Source organism: Eptatretus burgeri, chromosome 2 (assembly GCF_056783735.1).
Source record: "Eptatretus burgeri isolate ZD-2024b chromosome 2, Ebu_testis_v1, whole genome shotgun sequence".
NCBI classification, from domain to species: Eukaryota; Metazoa; Chordata; class Myxini; order Myxiniformes; family Myxinidae; genus Eptatretus; species Eptatretus burgeri.
This window is the reverse complement of record NC_140962.1, coordinates 25,702,248-25,728,064: the sequence shown is the minus strand read 5'-3', so window position 1 is coordinate 25,728,064 and position 25,817 is coordinate 25,702,248. Positions and strand designations below refer to the sequence as shown.

At 45.1% G+C, this 25,817-nt stretch overlaps 1 protein-coding gene across 2 annotated transcripts in view; it reads right to left on the bottom strand.

Annotated features, from left to right (window-relative positions):
• The window catches only part of LOC147031643 (amyloid-beta precursor protein-like), a 143,221-nt gene that overhangs the window by 40,837 nt on the left and 76,567 nt on the right, over positions 1 to 25,817 (bottom strand). The window contains exons 5-11 of one of the 2 annotated variants that reach the window (XM_085866215.1): positions 17,764 to 17,894; positions 17,089 to 17,306; positions 16,002 to 16,108; positions 15,787 to 15,861; positions 14,783 to 14,941; positions 4,659 to 4,787; positions 2,140 to 2,239 (exon numbers count right to left, since the gene is read on the bottom strand). In XM_085866215.1, the coding sequence (XP_085722341.1) occupies positions 2,140 to 2,239; positions 4,659 to 4,787; positions 14,783 to 14,941; positions 15,787 to 15,861; positions 16,002 to 16,108; positions 17,089 to 17,306; positions 17,764 to 17,894 (919 nt within the window). The remainder of the gene's footprint in view (positions 1 to 2,139; positions 2,240 to 4,658; positions 4,788 to 14,782; positions 14,942 to 15,786; positions 15,862 to 16,001; positions 16,109 to 17,088; positions 17,307 to 17,763; positions 17,895 to 25,817) is intronic. The other variant, XM_085866220.1, reaches the window with a different exon arrangement.

The window sequence follows — 25,817 nt, the reverse complement described above, 5'->3', positions numbered from 1 at the left end:
ACCTTTTCTGTTTGGATACACAAATACTTACCATTGTGTTATAATTGCCTACAGTATTCAGTACAGTAACATGCTGTACAGCTTTGTAGCCTTGGAGCAATAGGTTATACCATATAGCCTCGGTGTGTAGTAGGCTATACCATCTTGGTTTGTGTAAGTACACTCTATGATGTTCACACAATAACGACATTGCTTAATGACGCATTTCTCAGAACATAACCCCGTCGTTAAGTGGCACATGACTGAATATGAAAAAACACGTTGGGATAGAGAGGTTTGATTAATAAAAGTATATACAGTACTGTCGTGGACTTAAAAATCAACAAACATCATCCTTCTGAAGTTCCTCAAATCCCAGGTGCCTGCCCATTTCAACAACGCTTTCAATAACACCTTGAATTGCCTCCTCTTGAAATCCTCAGGGTTTATGCAGGACGCACTGCACTGCACACACAAATATCCGCTGTGTGCCAACACATCAGGTTAAATGGAATACCTGTAACGGAGCTGCTGGAGTGGAATGTAAATTGAAGCAAACTAATGCTGGGTAGTGATTTGGATCTTGTGACGTAGGGATTCGCTCACATTGCATTAATTTAATATAAAACCGAGTGATTATTTTTAAAAAAAATATAAAACCGAGTGATGAACACATTGGCATCTGTCTGATGCCAGTGAGCGGATTTGGGAGGTCGAGTCATAATGTATAAGGAATGTAAAACAGAAACGAGCGTGTTGAGAAACAGCGTATGGCGAGGTATTACTGCATATCTTTAGAACTCTCATTTTGGGAAAAATGCTGGATTTTGACATCCTTCAAGAATCTCCTATTTATAACATTATTCTGATTGGAAAAATTGTTTCGCAAAAAGCCGATTCGCGATGCACTCGGTTTTTCAGGAACGCATCCCGAGCGTATGGCGAGGTATTACTTATTACTGAAACGAAAACCATGCAGTTGGCATTCAGTAATACACACGACACTTGCAGGTTCACATTGATGCATCTAATATTGTGTTGCACCATTACGTTTCACAAAACAAATGCACGAGCGAGCCTGAGCGAGTGCATGTGCATTCATTTTGATTACCTCTGCCACCGTAAGTGGCCGGAGTTACATTTTCACTCCTGTCTGTCTGAGTAGGCTGTCTCAAATAAGTTATGGACAGATTCACACAACATTTAGTGGACAAGATGGGTGCGTGGCAAGGGTGAATTGATTAGATTTTAGTGAACAACTGGATCCGAGAATCTTAAAACCTTTAAGTGATTCTTCATAATAATTTAAAGTGATCCCAAAACGATATATACAGCATGACATCTCAAAACGTTGTGAACAAGTTATGACAAAACTTGGTGGACGAGTTGGGTCGGTGGACAAGAACAAGCCGAATATATTTTGGTTAAGATGTGGATGCAGATCCAGCTCATGATTAAGTAATCAGTAGAAACCTGGATAGGATTCGCATTTCAGCTGCTACTCCTCCACACTCAAATCCACCAAGGCAGAGCCAAGTGAACCTCATTACAAAAAAAAAAAAATCAAAAAGAATCCAGATCAATAAACAAGGGCTCTCGGTAGACTGCACAGCTCCGCCCTGTAATGCCTGATCCACGAGAATATATCTGGCCCAATACATTTTTGAAATATCATGCTATATTATTGTTTTTGAGCCCGATCTCTCATTGGTGAAGAATCACCGAAAAAATTACAGTAGTCTGATCCGGATTTGAATCTTCACCAAAATCGAATCAATTTGTCATGGTCACGCACCCAACCTGTCCAAGTTTCGTTCGAATCCATCCACAATTATTTGAGATATCATGCTCTCTATCGGTTTCACCTTCTCTCTCAATGGTGAAGAATCATTTTTTTAATTTTGGTCGAATCGGGATCTTCACCAAATTGTAATCAGTTTGTCCTTGTCACACTCCCAACCTGTACACAAAATCTCATCCGGATCATTCCACAACTTTTTGAGATATCCTGTATACAAGCAGACAGACAAACAGAAAGGGGTGAAAACAACCTCCTTTACCTTCGGTGGCAGAGGAAATGATTGAGGTGGAACATCTCTCACGTTGTTCATATTTAGTTGGTCAGGAGGAAATAATAGGGGAGATGGTGCCATTACTTACGAACATCAGAGTTGATGAGATTGCTCAGAGCCGGCATGTGATGCAACAAAAACACACTCTGGTTTACCCTCTCCAAGATCACCAACAAATGTGCTTTGACCTGCAGAATAAGGAAATCAATGATTATATAAACAGAAGAAAAAGGGCTGGAGACAAACACCAAGACTTTAATCACATTGAATGTTCTCTCGACTTTGAGAACAGTAATTTACAAACAAGAAACAAAGTTGTCAAAAATTCAAACCAATTTGGTATGAAATCAGCCTGGACAATACAGATTCTGCTCAATGAAGAAAGCCACTGCAACCAAATACCCAACAAAAATGATCCTGTTTCTCTCACCAGCAAAATAAAAGAAAGTGCCACGCACAGAACAAACAAGAGAGAGAGTAATCCGATTGCAGACCCTCACCAGGACTTATTTTGGGTGGTGTATTTTGTGTGGCAAATAAAAGGTCAGTTCCAACGGTCGGGGCGAAAAGGTCGGTCCCAACGGTCAGGCTGAAAAGGTCGGTCCAAACGGTCGGGCTGAAAAGGTCGGGCTGAAAAGGTCGGTCCGAAAAGGTCGGGCTGAAAAGGTCGGTCCGAAAAGGTCGGTCCGAAAAGGTCGGTCCAAAAAGGTCGGTCCAAAAAGGTCGGTCCAAAAAGGTCGGTCCAAAAAGGTCAGGCTTAAAAGGTCGATCCAAACGGTCGGGGCGAAAAGGTCGGTCCAAACGGTCGGGGCGAAAAGGTTGTCCAAACGGTCAGGCTGAAAAGGTCGGTCCAAATGGTCCAACTGAAAAGGTCGGTCCGAAAAGGTCGAGCTGAAAAGGTCGGTCCAAACGGTCGGGCTGAAATGGTCGGTCCAAACGGTCGGGGCGAAAAGGTTGTCCAAACGGTCGGGTTGAAAAGGCCGGTCTAAATGGTCAGGTTGAAAGGTCGAAAGGGTTGAAAAAGTCTAAAGGGTCTAAAAAGTGTAAGTTAAGGTCCAAAAGGGTCTAAAGGTCAAATCGGTGTACATAATAATAAATTCTCTGAAAGGTGTGAAGGTATCAAGGTCTAAAGTGTAGAAAGAGTCAAAGGGTCTTCAGGGTTCCAAAGGATCTTTGGGGTCTCTTGGGTTGTAAAGGGTCTTAAGGGTTTCAGGAGTTTAAGGAGTCTAATGCAATTCATACACATTCACATTCTGTGAGGAGAAACAGACAGACAAGATAGACAAACGGACCAAAATGCAATGCCCCCTCCCCTGGCGAGGGTAACAAAGTGTCAAATAATCACAGCACCTTGTATGATAAAGGTTATCCAAGCAACACAAGATTTTTGTTATAAAAGTCACCGCAGTAGCTTTATTGCACAAGAAAAAAACAGAAGTGAAATTGAAGCTGAAAAGCATGACAATGGCCAATTATAAACCCGTGTGTTAATTTCAAACACAATCAAACCTGATCAACACTCAATGAATGGAGAGAGCATCTCAAACATTTCAGTACATTACGTAACATTTAACAATGGAATATTTTAAGACATCTTACGATGAAGTGTCCAATTACTTTTTATGCCTCCGCTGATGAAGTCGCTGGAGACATTCTGTTTTTGAGTTGTCTGTCCGTACCGTATGCATGTATGTAGTTCGTACCGTATGTATTAATGATGATTATGATGTCGTTGGTCAAGTGGTATAGCAGCCATGTTGGAAAAAAGGAAAAACTTTGGACCTCCATCTCCAAAACCCCTCCATGAGAGAAAAATTGAAGCTTGGCACATGTGAAGTACCCCCAATGGAAAAACAAGTGTGATTTTTTTTGACATCATAGATGGCTTTGTTATATCATTGCATACGTGGAATGCTTTATCCAATCAGTATGAAAACTTTTGAGGGTCATCTCGGGTTAAGTTGTATGAGGGAAAAATTTTGATGACAGCCATATTGTTTTTAAACATAAAAACCTTCAAAAAAAAATCTTCTCTGACTTGGCTGAACTATCAGTGAGGAATAAAAAGTTCTCCACCTATAAACATCCATATGGAACAAATAAATTCTCCACCTCTGAGGTCATCGGTCACATGGTTTGGCAGCTATGATTTATTTTGAAGAATAAACCTTCAAAAATCTTCTCCAGAATGACTTGACAGATCGAGGAGAAACTTCATCCACATGTTCCCCAATCCTTCGGGATACCAAAGTGTTCATGAAAAATAGGTCACATGGTCTGGCAGCCATATTGGATTGAACAAAGAGCTTAAAAAAAAAATTCTTTCTCTTGAACCGCTTCATCAATGGATGTGAAATGCCAGTTATGATAAAGTCATATTCACCATGACAAGTTTTAAAGTTCAACCTGATCGGACACATGGTCTGGAAGAAAGATTTATTTCATATTTTGAATCTGGGTCCAGGGATTTAAATCAAACTTGGTGCAAGTATGAATAATGATGTAATAATGCGATTGGAAGCATATCCACATAAAATCTGTTGACATTGCGACATCGAAGAGTGCTCTTCTCGTTTGGAAAGCAATGAGCATTCTTTGTAAACTCACCATGTGTGTGTGGGCAGTTGCCCGTGCAGGATCGGCATGCTGCAGATGCAGGAACCGCCGTGCTGTGTGCTGGATGTCTTTTCGCTCAGCCCGAAGGTATACCTTCAAGGTGTGAAGTACGTGAGATGGCTGCACACAGAACAAGCCACGTTTAAACAAAGTTGGTTCACCCAAAAGTCTGATGTAAACAGTATTATTATTTAACAAATACAAATATCACCAAGGTGCACAATAAAACCTGGAAATAAAAAAAACAGTTTAACAATGAATGCTTTGCCATGGAGGGTTTATATTATATTATATATATATATATATATATATATATATATATATATATATATATATATATATATATATATATTTTAATATACAATGTCGAGGCTCGTATAAAAGCTAACAAACAGAATGTATAACAAGGGGAGCAGTCGACAAGAGGGCCGGGAGAGGGAAGCACAAAACAATGGGTAACAGAAACATTTGGAGACCTGTGGAAGAGAGAGGGATGGGGCAGGGTACATGGGGTAAACAAGATGGACAGCACAGAAACTTTGAGGTCCTCACACTTCAGGGACTTTGAGGAAGGAAAGCAGGGAATTTGAAGAAGGCTGGTTTGGAGTGGATTAACGGGGGTAGAAAAGATCATGGTTTTGGATGGGGGATGATAAGAAATGGTGGGAAACAGCTGTTTTGAAGACCTGGAGGGACGAGTGGGATTGAAGAGTGTGTGGGAGTTTATTTCAAAGGCAGAAAAATGGAGGAATGAAAGAATGAAGGTGAGCAATGATTCTTTATTTTGGTAGTTTCACCAGAAGGGGGTTTCTGGCAGATCTCGAGCGCCCTGCAGAAATATGGGGGGGGGGACAGGTCACAGTCAGAGCATGTGGGCCGGGGGGGGGCGAGGCCGGAGAAGAGACAGTCGAAGACAAACACCACCAACCTTCCTGTGGTGAGAGTGTGAGAGACCCAGACTCAGCCGCATTGTGGGATATACCAATGATCCTAAATGCCTTGGTTTCCACAGCGTGAAGCAGAAAAAGGTGAGAGGCTGGAGCACCAGTCCCGAGGGGAGAGCAGTGCTCCATCAACTTTCAGATTAAAGCTTTGTACGTGGTCAGGAGCTCAGGTGTGCCAAGGAAGGACTTTGCATGATGGAGGATGCCCAGTCGGCGATTGGCTTTGGAGGCCAACTTGGAAATGCGGCTTTCCCAGGAAAGATCATGGTAAATAGTGAGACCCAGGAGCTTGAATAAAAGGACTTCTTCAAGAAGCTTGTTGATGAAATAGATTGGGGGGGGGGGTCCAGACGGTCCTCTCGGAGAGACATCGTGAGAGTATGAGATTTGTCGGGATTGAAAGACATGTTCCAAATGTTGGACAAGCTTGTGATTTTATCCAGATCTGCAGATTGTGAAGGGGCTGTTGCTTGTGGGTCTGAGGGATGACAGATGGTAGAGTAGAAGGAGGAGTCATCAGCAAAGAGATAAAGAGGATTTTCCAGTCAGAGAGATCATTGATGAAAATGAGAAAAAGAACAGGGCCCAGAACATGCCTTGAAGAACTCCAGCCTGGACAGGAAGAGGAGATGAGAGAATTTCATTCAGCACCACACATTGACTGCGACAGGAGAGGAAGTCTGCGAGCCATGAGTGGAAATTGCCTTGGATACCAGAGGAAGAGTGTTTGGTGAGCAGGGCGGGGTGCCAGACTGTATCGAAAGCACGCAATGTCTGGGGAGATGGCTCTGATCTCATGCTTGGCATTGTGGACCTCCATCCATAGTTGGGAAAGCAGAAGCAGCAAGTGCAGGTCCAGGGTAGGGTAAAGCAACTTTCAAGCCATCCTGTAGAATTAGGTCAGGTATGGGAGCATGTGCCAGAACAGCGCGTCGCTGCGTCCACTTTCCGCCGGTACTCCAGGGGCCTCCGTCTGGCCATCCCCAAGGCAGATGCCAGGCCCATCCCCATCTCCTTGAGATGATGGTCAACCTGTTGCAACCATGAGGCACGTGGTCGGCCCACTGGCCTCCTCCACTCATGAGACTCCCTCGCTGAGAGAATCTGGTGAGCAGGATCAGCGTCAGGAAAACGAGCCACATGTCCATACAGCCGCAACTGACGCTCACAGACTATGCAGGTAACAAATCTCATCCGAGTCTCTCTCAGAAACCGCTCGTTGGACACAAAATCCGACCAGCGAGAGCCAAGGATTCTCCGAAGAGACCTGGTACCAAAGGAATTAAGTCTCCGTCTCAGATCCTTGGTCAGAGTCCAAGTCTCGCACCCATAGAGCAAGACTGGAAGTACCAAGGACCTGAAGACTCGGACTTTCGTCCTCCCGCACAGGTACCGGCAGCGCCACACCCCATGATCCAGTGAATCCATGACTCCCCAGGCCCGACCCAGACGTCTATTGACCTCTGACTCGCAGCCAGCAGAGACATGAATATCACTGCCAAGGTAAGTGAATCTCTCCATGACCTCAACATCCTCACCACAAACATACACAGACAGGACAGCAGCATCCAAGATGTCACCGAAAACTTGGATCTTAGTTTTGACCCAAGAAACCCGTAATCCCAACGGCTCCGACTCCTCATTCAGCACCTCGAGGGCCCCCAAGAGGATGTCTAAAGTCTCCGCAAAGATGACTGCATCATCTGCAAAATCAAGGTCCGAGATCTTGACATTCCCAAACGATGCACCGCAACTTGATCTCTCCGACATCCTCCCTAAAATCCAGTCCAAACAAGTGCTGAAAAGTGTGGGGGCCAGTACACATCCCTGACGAACTCCAGTAACAACTGGAAATAAGTCAGAGATGGTACCACCACACTTCACAGCACTCTCAGTACCAGAGTAGAGTTCAGGCATCAGATCGATCAGTTTTGGTGGCACCCCACGAAGACCAAGAATCCTCCAGAGGACATCCCGATTCACTGAATCGAACGCTTTACAGAGATCAACATAGGCTGCAAGCAGCCCCTGCCGAAACTCTTGTCTGCGTTCGGTGAGGACACGAAGTGCAAGGATACGGTCAATCGTTGACCTCTTTGGTGTAAAGCCTGACTGCTCTGGACGCTGGTGCTCAAGCAGATGGTGGCAAACCCTATCAAGTATTATCCGAGCAAACACCTTGCCCGGCACTGAGAGCACCGTCACCCCTCGGTAGTTGTTGCAGTCTTGGCGATCACCCTTCCCTTTCCAGAGAGGGACAACAAGGCCCCTCTTCCAGTCAGTTGGGATGATGCCTGTGTTCCAGGCAGAGCACAAAACTGCATGCAACGACACGAGTGCAGCATTTCCACCAGCCTTGAGAAGTTCGGCATGGATGCCACAGATCCCTGGAGCTTTGCCCCGTTTCAACTGGTTCACCGCAGCCCGTGTTTCCACAAGCGAAGGTGGACCACAGTTGATTCGAGGGTCAGCAACAGGGATTGTAACACCCTTGACGTCCAACTCGACAGCTGGGGGATCAGCCTGGTACAACCGCTCAAAGTAACCGGCCCAGCGGGCCTTCACTTCAGACTCCTCTGTCAAGAGCCTACCACTCTCTGCTCGAACTGCAGTGCTCCGAGGGATTGGCTTGGATGAATGTAATGCGCGAATTCCCCTGTAAGCGGGACGAGAATCACCTGTCCACAGGTGATGCTCTACCCGCTCACAGATTCCTCGCACATAGGCCTCCTTGTCCACCCTCAGTGCACGTACAGTTTTACGCCTCAACTCCCTGAACAGCTCAGCCTTGCCATTAATTCTGGCCCTGCGACTGGTCAATGGTTTCCATTGTCCCTTGAGACACAAAATTATTCCTTATATATTGGCAATATACCGCGAACGAGCCGATGTTTGGTCAGATGCTGTGAAGGCACGGATTCTGCATGTGCATGACTTGCACGCAGCAGATGCAGTTTACCACCAGACATACAGTGTTAACTTTTGCACAAATAAACAGATACCAATAGCTCAGATGATGGACACCGAATAATCCAAGAGGACAAAGCTTGGACGGCCTCAAGGTGATGAGAAGACAGCAGCATTCTTGCAAGTGGCAAGATATATTGAGGAAAATGATGATGAGCAGATCACCATCAATGATCTCATTGACCTCATGACAGAAACTGGCAGGCACTAACTACGAAGCATACAGCTACACCCACATGAAGGCGAGGCTGTGGGAACACTTTGGTGACAGGATAATCCAAACAGCGATCAACGGCAAGCTGAACGTGGTCACCTTCAGAACAGCCAGGGCAGTGCTTCAGGAATATTACAACAACCAGCAGCAGGAAAAAGACACTACTGAAGAGAATATCAAGCTTGTACAGGCCGCTGCCAAACTCATCAAAGAAGACATTAAAACCATTGAAACATCCCATGAAGTCTACCCATGTGGTGATGACCTGCAATCGCAAGAGGCTGGCATTAAATACTTACCAGATACTCTGCTGGTACTGCTTGAAGGACTGTTTGTGGGAAAGAAAGATGGTGTTAAAGTGGCTTCAATTGGGCAAGCCATAGTGCAGGCAAATAGACCCAGAGTCTTACTGGCACCACTGCAGGTTGGGTTGGGTGTGCAGCTATATCACCACTTCGCATCACGATTTCTCATTGATTCCCTTCATCATCACGGATTCTGCTGTTCATATGAAGAGGTGCATGAGTTTGAACGAAATGCTGCTCAGTTACATGGAACAGACATCCCTAACCTGACAACAGAGTTTGTGCAGTATGCAGCTGACAATGTGGACCATAACATTCGCACACTGAATGGCCATGGCACATTCCATGGCATGGGGATGATTGCCGCCGTCACCCCTGGAACCAGATCAGGCCGGCCAATACCCAGGGCTAAGGTGACGTCTCGTGATGTCACAATGGTTGGAAGGGTGCAGATACGGTACCACGAGGAAGAAAGTCATGGGATGACAGCAGTGACGTACCAGAAACTTGTCAACCAAAAAGCCCAGAACTGCTCTGAAAATCTTGATGTTCTGTGGAAGACATCCATCTTGTTTGGGTCCCCCAGACCTGCATGGTCAGGAATTATGCAATTCATACACAAGGGTGACCACCCTGGCAAGGTGGCTATCATGTTTCTGCCCATGATAGACATGAACTCGAGTGACAGCACATGCATATACTCGACCCTGATGTTTGTCAGTTAACATGCACGACGCCATGGTGTGACTCCATTAATCACCTTTGATCAGCCCCTCTGGTGGAAGGCCCTCATGATCATCAACTCGGAGCCTATGGGAAGTGATCTGAAAGGGATTGTCCTACGCTTGGGCGGCTTCCACGCAGAGATGAGTTTCCTTGGATGTATTGGACACATGATGGTGTCATCCGGGCTTCAAGAACTGATGGAGTTGATATATGCTCCCAATACAGTGATTCATATGTTTAGTGGCAAGGCCATTGCCCACGCAGTTCGCACACACCTTATTGTTGATGCAGCCCTCAATGCCTTTCTGTTGACAAATGTGCTCAATGCGCCTCTACTATGCCCTACCTGAAACATCAGACGGCAATCGGAATGATGACCCGGACTTAGCCGTAGCAGCTGCAAGGCCGCTACATGACCAGCATACCGATCTAAGCAATAATCCAGACTTCAACGAAGCTTGTACCCTCTATGAGGAGCTGATGGCTGGGACACTGTTTGTGGAAGAAGTATGCATGTCTGAGGTCTTGAAACAAATCAAAGACCACCAACATCCAGCACCATGAGATGCACATGCAAGAAGCACAACATTGAGTGCACTCCAGCTTGTGGAAACTGCAGGGGCTCTGGCTGCACAAACACTCCATGTGACAATGATGAGGATGATGACGACATTGTCGAGTTCTAACTTTAATACGCTTGATTTTTCTCAACTTGTATAGTAAGTTTATAATGGATGTAGTTTCTGAGTTTAATGCAAATTTTCATTTTCATTTTGAAACCTTCGTCAGGCAGATGTGATTGCCCTGAGTGGAATTGTGAATTTTGTCATGTTTCAATGATTTACATCATTATATTGAATTGCCAAAGACTTGATTTCATCTTGTGTCTTCAATGTTTTATTTTTTTTTTGTCCAGGAGCCAAAATCAGTATCAGGTAAATATTTTTTTTTTTCGGGACAAAAAAATTGACATTGTTGGACAAAAAAGCTATAATTTTTTATTTTACCCTCAATACATTTCACTTTTTTATAATTATTCTTGTATATCAATATACTGACCATAACTAGAAACAATTAGAATGCAGAAAAACATATATTTACATATTAAAATATCAATCTTTACAATTTTCTCATTTTCCCCGAAGCCGGGTGGCGGCCATATTGGATTTCCATGATTTCAGGACTTTCCCCCCAGAGGATCCCTTAAGACTTTTTTCTGTCACTGAGGACATATCCAGGAATCAAAATCTGTTGAGTTTGCTTTTGTTGCAATTTGTGAGGTCATCCGACATTTTGCCTGGACTACAGGCCCGACCCAGACGTCCATTGACCTCTGGCTCACAGCCAGCGAAGACGTGAATATCTCCATGACCTCAACATCCTCACCACAAACAGGTACAGACAGACAATATAGCATCATCCAAGATTTCAATGAAAGCCTGGATCTTAGTTTTGCCGCAGAAAACTCGTAATCCCAGCGGCTCCAACGACTCATTCAGCACCCCTAGGGCCCTCAAAAGGATATCCAGTTTCTGCCAAAATGACTGCATCATCTGCAAAATCAAGGTGAAAGATCTTGACATTCCCAGACAATGCACCGTGGCTTGATCCCTCTGACATCCTCCCCACAATCCAGTCCATCCATACAAGGGCTGAAAAGTGTGGGGCCAGTACACACCCCTGATGAACTCCAGTAACACAACTGGAAATAAGTCTGAGATGGTATCACCACATCTCACAGCGCACTCAGTACCAGAGTATAGTTCAGACATCGATTGATCAGTTTTGCTGGCACCTCACGAAGACCAATAATTCTCCAGAGTGCATCCGGATTCACTGAAAACACTTTGCAGAGATGAACATAGGCTGCAAGCAGCCCCTGCCGAAACTATCGTCTGCGATCGGTGAGGAACCGAAGGGCAAGGACACAATCAATCGTTGACCTGTTTGGTGTAAAGCCTGATTGCTATGGAAGTTGGTGCTTAAGCAGATGGTGGCGAACCCTATAAATAATTATTCAAGCAAAGACCTTGTAGGGCACTGAGAGCAGCACCCTTGGTAGTGGCTGCAGTCCTGGCGATCCCCCTTCCCTTTCCAGAGGGGGACAACAAGGCCCCTCTTTCTCGTCAGTTGGTATGATGCCTGTGTTCCAGGCAGAGCATAGAACTGCATGCAACAACATGAGTGCAGAATTTCCACCAGCCTTGAGAACTTCAGCATGGATGTCACAGATCCCAGGAGCTTCACCATATTTCGACTGTTTCACCACAGCCTGTTTCCACAAAAACAAAGGTGGATCAAAGTTGATTGGAAGGTCAGCAATAGGGATAGTAACACCCCTGACATTCAACTCAACAGCTGGGAGATCAGCCTGGTACAGCCGCTCAAAGTAAGATTCAGCAGGCCTTCACTTTGGATTCCCGTCAAGAACACACCACCCTCCGCTCTAACTGCAGTACACCGAGGGACAGGCTTGGAGGAACACAATGTGCAATTTCCCCTGTAAGCAAGACAAGAATCACCTGATCACAGTTGATGCTCGACCCCCTCACAGATTCCTCACACATAGGCCTCCTTGTCCACCCTCAGTGCATGCACAGCTTTACACCTCAACTCCCTGAACAGCTCAGCCTTGCCATTAATTCTGGCCCTGCGACTGGTCAATGGTTTCCATTGTCCCTTGAGACACAAAATTATTCCTTGCTCGATGGCGAGTTCCAAGATGTCCACCAGCAACATAAAGGATGGTTGTCTTGAAGGCACTCCACAACTCTTCAAGATTCCCCAAAGCACCCAGACCCCCCCAAATCTCCACTCAGCCTGTTCGCAAACTCCTCAGCTACCCTCTCATCATTAAGCTTGCCAATATCCAGCCTCGGCTGGGACGGTACCATTCTCCCGCATTTAAGCTGCAACTTCGGAGTTGCTACCACAAGTCTGTGGTCAATATTGAGGAACTGAGCACTCTGGTCGACCCTGTAGTGGTGGATCATCCTCCAGCGACCATCAACAAGCACATGGTCACTCTCCTTTGCTACACCATCAGCGTTGGAATACCAAGTCAACCGATGAGCCTGTGAGTGCTGAAACCATGAACCAGCCACCCAAAGTCAAGGAATTGGTGCTATTCTGGTTCACAGTTCCAGACCCATGGGGCCTAACACATCTCAATCACCCCTATCAGTTCCAGTCGATGCACTGAAATCCCTCAATACAAGAAGAGTATCTCGCCTGAGGCACTGATCAACCACAGACTCGAGCATGGCATAGAATGCATCCTTCACGGTGAGATCGCTCGCCTCAGTGGGAGCATATGCAGAGACCAGGGAAATGACACCCAAGGAGTGACGAATCCTTCGTCCCGTAATACGCTTGTTGACCGGTTACCTCAATTATCATTGGAGTCAGCTTATTGGACAGAGCTAGAGCAACTTCTTTGGCATGGTTACCATCAGCATGGCCAAACCAATAGAAGGTGCTCCCACCTGCCATGATTTTGCCACTATCCGGTCTCTGAACATCAGTATTGCAGCACTTTCTGAGGTTCGAACGCTAAAGCTCAGATAACAGAGACAGGTAATTATCCTCTCTTAGGGATAGGACATTCAAGGCACCCACCCAAAGGGACCACCTCAGGTTAACCCAAGGAGATCACTGTCTGGTGGATGACACATCAGCACCACCCCGACACACACAACCGCAAGCCGACCCGGGTAGGTTACCCTATGGTTTTCCACCTGTCATCAAAGAGTGGTCATCTGGTGAGCTGCCTGGTGGAAGGCAGCTGCACAGGTGATACTCCCACGGAGTGGGTTTTCAGATTTCTTTGCATTTTTCGTATGTTTTGCAGAATGAAGGGTTTTACAGAGGCCGGAGTGCAAATCCTTCCACCAACCTTCGAGGAAAAAGTAACCCAACTGCAGGAAGATGTCTGCAGACAGTCGGGCACGAGATATGGATGGCCGTTGGCTCACAAAGAGCTTCTCCGCCCTTTGACAGGTTTTGTTCTTTATCCTGCTGGGTGTCCATATCATACACCCTCCTCACCAATAAACTTAGTGGGGGAGACTGTTTAGTTGCCGACAACCCGACCATGAAATAGATCCGTACAGGTTTACATGGTACCTGCAGCAAGTTACAAATCTAATCTGGCCTGACAATAAATCCATAGGTGTGCTTGTGGCACCATGGGTTTCTGATAACTATATTTATTCATTTATTTCTCCTTAATTTGTTTCAGTCTATCTTTCATCCAGGATTCTCCGTTTGTGTTGTCTTGTGAGTTTGATAAATCGGTTATTCTTTAAGAAACAGGTCAGCATGATTCCGGCCGGTTTGTAAATCCATAGGAGACACAAATTGGGTTTAAAAAAAAAACTAGTTTTAAGAGACTGGCGGGATAGGAATCTCATGCTGGAGAAGGAACTGTTCTCTGCTTGTGCATAGTTTCATTTACTTCCGCCATTCGCGAAGCACATTGCTGTGGTATGGTGGGAGCGTGTTTGCGACCACATCGACGAGATAATACAACATCCCGTAAAACAACCCCCATGCCACTACTCATGTTGGTAACATTACAACTGCAAGTAGATAATCAGAGAATGTTATTTTTGTATGCAAGCCAAGAATAAAACCTGCTGCATGAGGTACCAGAATACCAAAATGGCATAATTCTTGTCATGGGGTGGTCGTATTTCTGCAGGATTTCTTTTTCATGAAACCTGTTTTTATTCGCATTCAAGGAGCTTGCTGCCATTGATTGGACGGTATAGTGAATGATAATATAATTATGATGAACACTGATCCTCCAATCATTATGGAGTAACGAATTAGCATTGCAATGAAAATGAGGAAAATAAAATGTTTTACATTTGGGACTTTTGTCATCACACTTCTTGGTGAAATGCTCACAACATTACTAAAGGAATAAAAACTTTACTCCAAACAAGGCTACTTTACCCTTGGGTTTTCTTCCTCCAATGCAGACAAGTAGTCCTGCAGGGCTTGCCGCCTACGGTCATTCAGGAGAGCTTCCACTCGAGCCTGATGAGCCTCGACAAGGTGTTTTACCTCACGCTCCTGCCCCGCACGCAGTTCTTGCACTCGTCGCTGTAAGCCCTACAATAAAAACAAACACTACACTGAGAAAAGCTGCTTCTGTCCACCAGCATGACAACCACTACAGACTGTGCCTTGCAAGGGTTTCATTATTACTATTTGGGTACCAAGTCTGACATGCTCGTACCCGATTGTCTTGTGTTTATAGGTTCCCGACCGATTACACCAGAGGGGACTATAGCTTTGCTCTCCGTCCGTCTGTCAAGCCGTCCCACCTGTGGTTTTTCAGACTTTTTTTTTCCCATACCCTTTAACATATTCAACTGAAACTTGGTACATGACTTTATAAGTTACAGAACAAGTTCGAGTTTCAGCAGGAGGCAGTGTATAGTTCAATGCAACTTTCCCAACTCTCTGACCGCCCACTCCTCCCCTCCCTCTATGTTTGTCAACTCAACTCGCCCACCCCAATATCTCCCCCCCTCTTGACAACAATTCCCTCCCTTTCGCACCCCACCGATACCAAAAACTCCTCCACTCACCACCCAATCTCCAACTCTTCCGACCACCCAGTTTTCTTTTCAACCCCCCCCCCCCACCCCCAACAAAGGAGGGTTGTATCAAAACAGGGAGGCTTGGGACCCGGTCATAACTATCCGCAGTTATAAAGTGGCTCATCTAATTATTATCACTGCTTCAGACATTTCATGTACAAAAGGATAAATGGACAAAACTTTTAAAAAGTGATATTGTGAAGAAACAGACAAAAGTTTTTTTGTACATACTGCAGCACCTGTATAAAATTAACATACTCTGTTTCATCCACATTTTTACAAAGTAGTCATAAAACTGGAATGAAAGGGTCATAATTTCAGGAGGAAAAAGACAAAAGGACCTCGGCTCACCTCACGCATGAAGTTTCTTTCTGTATCAGTTTTCATATGGCCTTCAAATTCAGCATCTTCCCATTCACGCATAAGCTGGAAGTCAAAAACGTCGAAACTGAATATTTCTGCTCAGCAATCACAACCTTGATTCTTAAGACAACTCAACTGATAACAATCCTTGGATGTGCTAGCCCCCAAGCACAACCAAAACCACCAGCATGAGGAATGCTGACCTGCATCTTGAGACTGCGGTACTTGTCATCAAGTGCCTGACGGGCCAACACGAACCGTTCATGCTCGCGATCATCTCCTGGTGTCTCGAGGTACTCCAGCACAGGATCTACCAGAGAAGAGGTAGAATCAATTGTTTTTTGTTAATCTGCATAAACTGCTCTAAACTTAAATACAGATAGGTTGCTTAATTTCTCAACACCATTTTGGCTTATTGTCAGATTTTGCTCTCAGGATGATGGTTAAAATGTCAGGTACTACGATACTAGACCAGTACTACCATTACTATTCCTTTTTCTTTAATGGCTCCAATTATTCCCACCTTCTTGTGGGATCGGCCAAGGAACATTTTTGGCCCAAGGTTTCAGGAACTGGCTGGTCAAGGCCTGAGCTTTGATCGAATGTGGCCGTCGTAGGGAATTTAGCCAGGGTGTGGAGATAACTCACCTAATTCTCACAAAAAACAGTAGGATTTTTAGCATCCACCACCTAATGCTAACAGGTAAGACAACAAGCATCATGTCAATTTGAAGGACAGTGCATACAATGAATCACCCTGCCTGCGAAACGCCAGAATGAACGTTTATAGCTGGGCCGAGATTCAACTGCAGGCTAGGCAGCTCAGAGACGAGTGTGCGCACTTTTAGGCTATCCTGGCAGCACTCAGGTTTGATTCCTAAGTTGCTGCAATTTATTTTTCCCCCATAATTGAGGAAAATTAGCAAGATAAACCAAAGGCAAAGCATTTTCGAACAAAAGCAATCCCATCACCCTTTGCAAACAATGACCATTGCCACTCATGCTTGACTAGTAAGGTGTGTCTGCCAATAATGCCATGCACATCTTTCCTGGGTCCCTCTGTCTCCAATTTAAAAAAAAAAAAAAAACTGTGGCGATAGATCATTACAGCAAAACAAATATTGTTCTCCAAAATGCCACAAATCAAGCCGAAGAGAAGCCTCCACTTGGATGTTTCGCTCTTATTGGGGCTTGAGATTAATGATCCCGATACTTTGTGTCTGCGGATATGGACCAAGATTTAAAAAAAACGAAGGAACTCAAAGGGCTAATGTCATGGCAAAACCTCACCTTTAACAGGCTCTTGTGTTGCCTCAGATTCTTCTTCTGAACTTTCTTGTTCCTCAACATCAAAATCATCAAATAACCCCAACAAATAGGCATCGTCATCCGTCTCTTCTGCTTCTTGCATCGCTTCCTCTTTTAACTTTCCCCATTCAACCTCTTCTTCCGACTCACTTTTGAAGAGTCCTGAATCCAGTTCTTCAGCACTCAAATCTGTTTCCTCACTACAACACAGAGTTTAAGAGGATCAAAAGGGGGACAGCACAATGCATGGAAAAGAGTTGGTGTAGTTGAAGATATTTGAAGATTCCATTTGAAAGCATGACCAACACCTTAAAAAAAAAATTCATTTAAATAATCATGTTTTTTTTTTTTTTTTTTTTTTTGAATCATTCATTAAAACCAAAACTACCACTAAAACCAAAACAATCTCTCTTTCGTACTCGATATTTGAATTCCACAAATGCAAAGTGGCTTTTACAATTCTGACAGCCTGCCACATTTGCGTTGGCTCAGGTAAATGAAGAATGGTGCATCCCAGAAAAACAATCTTACTCCCCTATCCTCGTTTGCTTCATCTATCTCTTTCCCTTCTCACAAGCGCTTCCCCAATCCTCGCTCGGGCTTGCGAGTATTGAGAATATCTCGTTTGAACAACGTTTTGAATTCCCCACATAATACCTTGTGTTAAACTCCAAGGTAGTGATACTGCTTGGTGGAGAAGGGCAGCAAACAAAGTCCACAGCTCGGAAGCCATTGTCACCACAGGGTTTTGCCACGCTGTGGCTGTGGAGTACCAAATCCCCACAAGCCTGCCACAAACCATGGGAGAAGAGAAAAACCAGAGTATCATATGAAAAATCCTGAGGTACTCACAGCTTAGTTTATGACATTCAAGCCAGCGATTGACAATTATGCATTATCTGTCAAATGTTATCAATCGATAAGGAAGATTATTGCACGAGCTGCGAGCTGATTTGCACCGATGAGAAAATGTATCAACTTAAATTCGTGAATTTTAACGACATCCGAGAGTGAAATCCAGACATGATAAAGGCACTTATTAAAGGTAATTTTATTGAAATAAATTTCGAATAATGAAGAAGAAAATAAGAGCAGCAAAAAAAAACAACTTTCAAACGATGAATGAAGGAAGCAGAGGTTTGTAATTTCTGCTCAAAAACTTGAGATGCACATATTAATTATCGATATACATTTCCTGTGGACCATCAGGGTAAGGTTTACTCTGTCAAGGTCTTGCTTCTGGTAAAATACAGTTAAGTTGCTGCCTTGACATCCTCCAAAAGTACTCGTGTGCCTGTTACAGTAATGCTCAAAATGTTTGTCTTTTAGTCCTGGGGTGGATGCTGCACTGACCACACATATTCACAACACAGGTTGAGGGATTCAATGACAGTATAAACACGTGATACCATGGCAACACCCTGAATAATTCAAGAAGCAGCGATCTTTGTCAAGCCTTGCCCACATACTAAACCACCAGTGTCCACGTACAACACTATTTCAAGGACAGCTCGTCTAAACAGCACAATGAAATTTCACCAAGCTTCTTGCCAGTCACGATTGATGGCTGCGGGTGTCAAGGGAAATAAATGAACACTTGGCTGCCAAATAACTGACCCTGACTTTCCCCAATTTCATGAGACACCTTCAGAAATGCATCAATCCATTTCTTTAATTTATATAATAGAATTTCGTTTTTATCAAACAACAAATAAAAAGACCAAAGGCGAGAAAGATATTTGATTTTCAAGCAATGACTAATAATAACTAGAACGGGCACTCAGAGCGCATACCTTCGCCGCCACTACTTTTTTTGCTCTTGGTATGAGTGTGGGGAACTGGTTTCATATGAATGGTCTTATGACACAAACCACATATCTATAATGTCATGACCCCCCCCACCCCCGACTTTCGGGGGCTACGGACTAAACAACAATCAACTCACATCGTTTTGGCGAGTCTTCACTCGCAAGCTCGGTGAATACAACGTTTCAACAAGAGAAGGTAATCTCGTTTGATGCTGGTTTCATGCAAATCGAATAAGAATTTACTGATTTATGCCGAAAACCGCATATTTTTCAAGGGCGTGACCCCCCCCCCCGACATTTTACCCCAACCGGTGACATGTGATATGGCATCATTGTGTCACAAGATTGGGCATTAAATTCTGAACATTTTGGTGCTGGGTTCATGTAAAGCGGACAAGAATTGACCGCGTTATGACAAAAACCGCATATTTTTCAAGGTCGTGACTCCTCTGACCTTTGACCCCTAACCGGTAACAAGAGTATGGGCGTCATTGTGTCATATTGCATATCACAGGATGAGGCATTGAATTCTGAACATTTTGGCATTAGTTGCATGCAAATTGAATAAAAATTGACCGTGTTATCGTAAAAAGACGATTTTGACCTTTTCGTGACCTTGACCTTTGACCCGAACAATCCCAAAATCTAATCGAATGCTTCCTGGCTAATAACCAATCATCCCACCAAATTTCATGCAATTCGGTTTAATACTTTTTGAGTTATACGAATCACAAGATTACAAACAAATAAATAAATAAATAAATAAATAAATAAATACACGCCGACCAAAACATAACCTTTCGCAGAATGCGAAGGTAATAATAAAAAAAATCATGAAATAAAACTTTTGAAAAGCAGAATTTTCAGTTTTTATTTTCCATGTCAATTTATATATCTCCAAACTGATAAATAATTCATTGAAAAATCGTGAACATTTACAAAAACAGAACGAAAACTTGAGAGGGAGCACTTGGGAGAGTGCAAAACCTCCGCCGCCAATACTGCTGGGTCACTCACGTGAACCTTATATCTTATTCATTAAATATGATGTCAACAATGCTGACAGTTATAGTTCTTTTCTCCAACATTTTTTGGGGGGGTGGAGGGGGGGGGGTTGGAAATCACTTAAATCATATAGAAATGCAAAAAAAAGAAATCGAAATTTTGTTGAAAAAAAGTTGCAAAAATTTTTTTTTCTCTAACAATTTTTTTGGGGGGCGGGGGGGATTGGAAATCACTTAAAAGATGTCGAAATGCAAAAAAAAAAAATTTTTTTTTTTCTCGAACAATTTTTTTTTTTGGGGGGGGGGGTTGGAAATCACTTAAAACATGTAGAAATGCAAAAAAAAAAATTTTTTTTTCTCGAACAATTTTTTTTGGGGGGGGGACCAAGTCCAAAATTTAATGGCATGATCCTTGGACCATACCTCACCCCCCCCCACCAAGTTTTGTCGAAATCCGTCGAGGAGTTTTTCGGTAATACTGTTCACAAACAAACAAACAAACAAACAAACAAACAAACAAACAAACACGAACAGAAAGGGGTGAAAACAGTAACCTCTATCCATCTTCGATGATGGCGGAGGTTAATAAGCACATTAACAATAAAGCATAGATTGAAAAAAAAAAAGTTTGAAAGGTAAACATTAAATGTGCAAGAAGCAGATAATATACAAACAAGAGCAACATAAAAGATGTTCCCATTTCAAGGAAATTGAAGGAAGGTGGGACACCGACCCACTGAGGGACTGAAGGTGGGACACCGACCCACTGAGGGACTGAAGGTGGGACACCGACCCACTGAGGGACTGAAGGTGGGACACCGACCCACTGAGGGACTGAAGGTGGGACACCGACCCACTGAGGGACTGAAGGTGGGACTGAAGGTGGGACACCGACCCATTTGGGAACTGAAGGTGGGACACCGACCCATTTGGGAATTGAAGGTGGGACCCTGACCCATTTGGGAATTGAAGGTGGGACCCTGACCCATTTGGGAATTGAAGGTGGGACCCTGACCCATTTGGGAATTGAAGGTGGGACCCTGACCAATTTGGGAATTGAAGGTGGGACCCTGACCCATTTGGGAATTGAAGGTGGGACCCTGACCCATTTGGGAATTGAAGGTGGGACCCTGACCCATTTGGGAATTGAAGGTGGGACCCTGACCCATTTGGGAATTGAAGGTGGGACCCTGACCCATTTGGGAATTGAAGGTGGGACCCTGACCCATTTGGGAATTGAAGGTGGGACCCTGACCCATTTGGGAATTGAAGGTGGGACCCTGACCCATTTGGGAATTGAAGGTGGGACCCTGACCCATGAAGGAATTGAAGGTGGGACCCTGACCAATGAAGGTGGAATACTGACCCATGAAGGGATTGAAGGTGGGATACTGACCTATGAAGGAATTGAAGGTAGGATACTGACCCATTAAGAAAATGAAGGTGGGATCCTGACCCATTAAGAAAATGGTGGGATACTGACCCATTAAGGAATTGAAGGTGGGATCCTGACCAATGAAGGAATTGAAGGTGGAATACTTACCCATGAAGGGATTGAAGGTGGGATACTGACCCATGAAGGAATTGAAGGTGGGATACTGACCCATGAAGGAATTGAAGGTGGGATACTGACCCATTAAGAAAATGAAGGTGGGATCCTGACCCATTAAGAAAATGGTGGGATACTGACCCATTAAGGAAATGGTGGGATACTGACCCATTAAGGAATTGAAGGTGGGACACTGACCCATTTTGATGAAGGTGGTGATGGTGATGAAGGTGATGCAAGATAATAAGGTAGAGCATTTCGGTCAGACAGAATAAAACTGGGACTTTACTCCCATTTACTCTGGAATTTCTTCCTGGCACAATATCATAGCCTATCAGGAGAATGTATTAGTGTCGCATATTAATTGGAGAGATGTTGGTTCACAACTGGTGTGGTACATCAGGGTTGTGCGAGAAAATGTTGACGATAGACATGAAACGACATCTCTTTTTTTTTATTTTTATTTTTTATTTTTTTGTATACCTTGGTCGAGGCTCGTATGAGAGCAAACACACAACTCACAGCAAGGAGGCATGAGACAAGAGGGGCGGGAGTGGAAGGGACAAAACAGTGGGGAACAGACACATTAGGTGAACTGTGGTAGGGAGAGGGATGGGGATGGGACGGGGAACATGGCGAAGAGAAGATGGACATTTCAGGGACTTTCAGGAAGGAAAGCAGGAGAAATGAAGGAAGTGGGCTTGGGTGGATTATCGGGGGTAGAAAAGATCGAGGATTTGGATGGGGGAAGATAAGAGGTGGTGGTGAACAGCTGTTTTGAAAGCCTGGAGGGAAGAATGGGAAAGAATAGAGTGAGGAAGTTTATTCCAAAGGCAGGAAAAAAGAGGAATGAAAGAGTGAAGATGAGCAGTGATTCGTGATTTTGGTAGTTTTACCAGAAGGGGGTTGTTGGCGGACCTTGAGCGCCCTGTGGAAATGTGGTGGGGACAAATCGCAGAGAGAGCAGGGGGGCAAGGCTGGAGAGGAGTCGGTAGAAGACAGAAAGACCACCGACCAACCTGCGGTGATTGAGTGAGAGGCCCAAAGACTCAGCTTCATTGCGGGAGATGCCGATGATCTTAAATGCCCTGGTTTCGACAGCGTGAAGCCGAGAAAGGTGGGAGGCAGGAGCACCAGCCCAGAGGGGAGAGCAGTACTCCATCAGGCTACGGACAAAAGCTTTGTAAGTGGTCAGGAGCTCAAGAGGGCCGAGGAAGGACTTAGCACGACGGAGGATTCCCAGTCGGCGACTGGCTTTTGAGGCGAGGTTGGAAATGTGACTTTCATAGGAAAGGTCATGGCAGATAGTGAGACCTAGAAGCTTGAAAGAAAAGACTTCTTCCAGAGGATTGTTGAGAAAGTGGATGGGGGGGTTTTCTAAACGGTCCTTTCGAAGAGACATAGTGAGAGTGTGAGATTTGTCTGGATTGAAAGACATGTTCCACGTGTTGGACCAGTTTGTGATTTTATCCAGATCAGCAGTGAGTGAAGAAGCTGCTGCTTGCCGGTCTGAGGGATGACAGATGGTACGGCAGAGGGTGGAGTCGTCGGCAAAGAGAAATAGAGGATTTTCCAGAGAGTCCGAGAGATCATTGATGAAAACCAGAAAAAGAACAGGGCCCAGAACGCTACCTTGAGGAACTCCAGCATGCACAGGTAGAGGGGATGAAAGAACTCCATTTAGGGCCACACGTTGACTGCGACAGGAGAGGAAGTCTGCGAGCCATGAGTGGAGATGGCCTTGAATACCATGGGAAGAGAGTTTGGTGAGTAGGGCAGGGTGCCAGACTGTGTCAAAAGCACGTGATATGTCCAGGGATACGGCTCGGATTTCCTGTCTGGCATTGAGGACCTCCATCCATTGATGGGAGAGCAGAAGCAGCATATCCAGGGTAGAGTGACCTGGTCTGAAACCAAATTGATGATTGGAAATCAAGCCATTGGAGAAGAGGAAGGATTTCATATCTGAGGCGATGATGGATTCCATCACCTTGCTGATGATTGGGAGAAGGCTGATTGGTCTGTAGTTACAGGGATCTGTTTTTGCACCTTTTTTATGCAGGGCAGTGATGTTAGCAGATTTCCAAGCAGATGGCAGATGACCTTTGGCAAATGAGAGGGTGAATAGAACAGAGAGAGGGTGAGCAAGAGCAGAAGAGCAGGCTTTGAGGACACGTGGGCTGATGCCGTCTGGACCGGTTGCAGAATCTGACTCGAGGTTTGAAAGCAAGCTCTCCACCTTGTCAGGAGAAAAGGATACAGAGTCCAGGGACAGTTGGGTGCGACTGGGTAAAGTGGGTAGAGATAGTGATGGGTTTAGGACACAAGATTTAGCTGCAAACACCGAGTTTAGACATTCAGCTTTATCACGTGTGGAATCAGCAGTGCGGCCATTTGAGGTAAGGGAGGGGATGGAGGGGGAACATACACCAGAAACAGATTTGATTAAACGCCACCAGGATTTTGAGGAGGGAGAGAGGTTTGAGAGTTCAGACTTGAGATGAGAAAGATGTTGTTTTCTGGCTCTCCTGAGGGTAGATACACACTTGTTCCGAGCTTTGTGGAAAGAACTGAGATTGCCCTCAGTTGGGTTTGCTTTCCATGAGGCAAAGGCAAGTTGTTTCAGGCCAACTGCCTCGCCACAAGCTTCAGTAAACCAAGGGCGGGAGGAAGGGTAAGACAACTGAACACGAGAGGGGATAAATCTGTGCATGAGGGAGAGTAAGTTTCTTTGAAAGAATTCCCAGGATGAGTTGATGTTTGAGAAAGTAGTGATAGGAGACCAGTCTGTCAGTTTGATGGCTGCTCGGAGACCCTGCCAGTCGGCTTGAGTGAAATGCCAGACTCGACGGCGGTGAGGTGGTTCTCTGATAACAGCCAGAGAGATGTCCACTTTGACAAGGACGTGGTCAGAAGAACCAATTGGAGCGAAGGAAGAGCAGCAGATATTGTCAGGGAAATTTGTCAAAATCAGATCCAGAAGAGATGGAGTACCATTGGTTGAGATCCGGGTCGGGAAGTTGACCGATTGAGTCAGTCCCAATGAGTCGCAGAAAGCTTTTGCTGAGGTGCCATGGCAGGTGAGAGAGGTACCCACACCTAGCCAACTGGCGTGATGACAATTGAAGTCACCACATAAGAGGAAGAGAGAGTTTGGATGAGAAGATAGAAGATGGTCCATGTTTTCGGATGGTGAGGTGTAGATGGAGTCATCACTGTTCGGTGGACGGTACAGTACACATATAAACATGAGGTGGGAGTGGAGGGGAAGCCGAAGCCAGAGGTATTCCTGGGGGTGTGGGGGAGTGAGAGCAGTGCATGGAGAGTGAGGAATAGAGTCTTTGATGAAGAGAGCAACACCTCCACCAGGACGAGGCTCAGGTCTGTCATACCGTAAGAGGGAGTAGCCAGGGAGAGATACTTGGGAGTCAGACACGTCTTGGGAGAGGAAAGTTTCTGTTAGGCAGATAATGTCTGGTTTGTCAGTGGCAACCTGTATGGAAAGATCTGAAAGGTTTGAGCGAAGGCCCCGGATATTTGAGGTCCACACTTTTAATGAAGAGGAAGGGGAGGAGGCTTTGGGTGCGGGAGGGGGGGGGGGAGAGGAGGGGAGGAGAAGGGAGGAGGGGGGCAGGTAAGGAGGGTTGCTGAAGGAGTGTGGGGTATTGCAGAACAGCGAGGGGAGGGGGCCGAATGAGGAGGAGAAAAGGCTCTGTGGTGCTGGGGGAGAGGGGGGACAAGAGACAAGGAAGAAGGCAGTTGAGGATTTGAGGAGGTGGAGTGAAGAGATGGAGGTGAGAGGGCAGTGGAGGGAGGCAGGTTGGTGGATGAGAGGGGGCAACTTTGAGAAGGAAGAGTGAGGGGGATGAAAGGTGGGAGAAAGGTGAGGGGGGATTTTTGAGAGAGGTGAGAGGGAGGCTTGGAGGGAGAAGAGTGGGATGGTTGCTTTGAGAGTGAGAGTGAGGGGTGAGGGGGGTGAGTTGGCACTGAAGTTGGAAAAAAAGAATGTTTGATGGAAAGCGAGCATCCATAGCAAACTGTGGTTTTTAAAAGTTTTAGGTCAGAGATGCGATTTAACACAATTCTTGATGGATGCAATGAAGGCGAATTCAGAGCATGGAGAGAAAAAGCGCTGTAATAGTTGGATTTTTTAGGCAAGGAATGAAGGAGAGGTCGAAATGAGAGCAGTCTGTTAAAATAGCAGAAGAGTAGTGCATTGTGAAACAGTAAAGAGTGGTGGTGCATGGCCGTTCTTAGTTGGTGGAGCAATCCGTCTGGTTGATTCCGATAACGAGCGAGACTCCGACACGCTAACTAGTTCCGCGACCCCGTTGTGGCCGGCGGACTAAC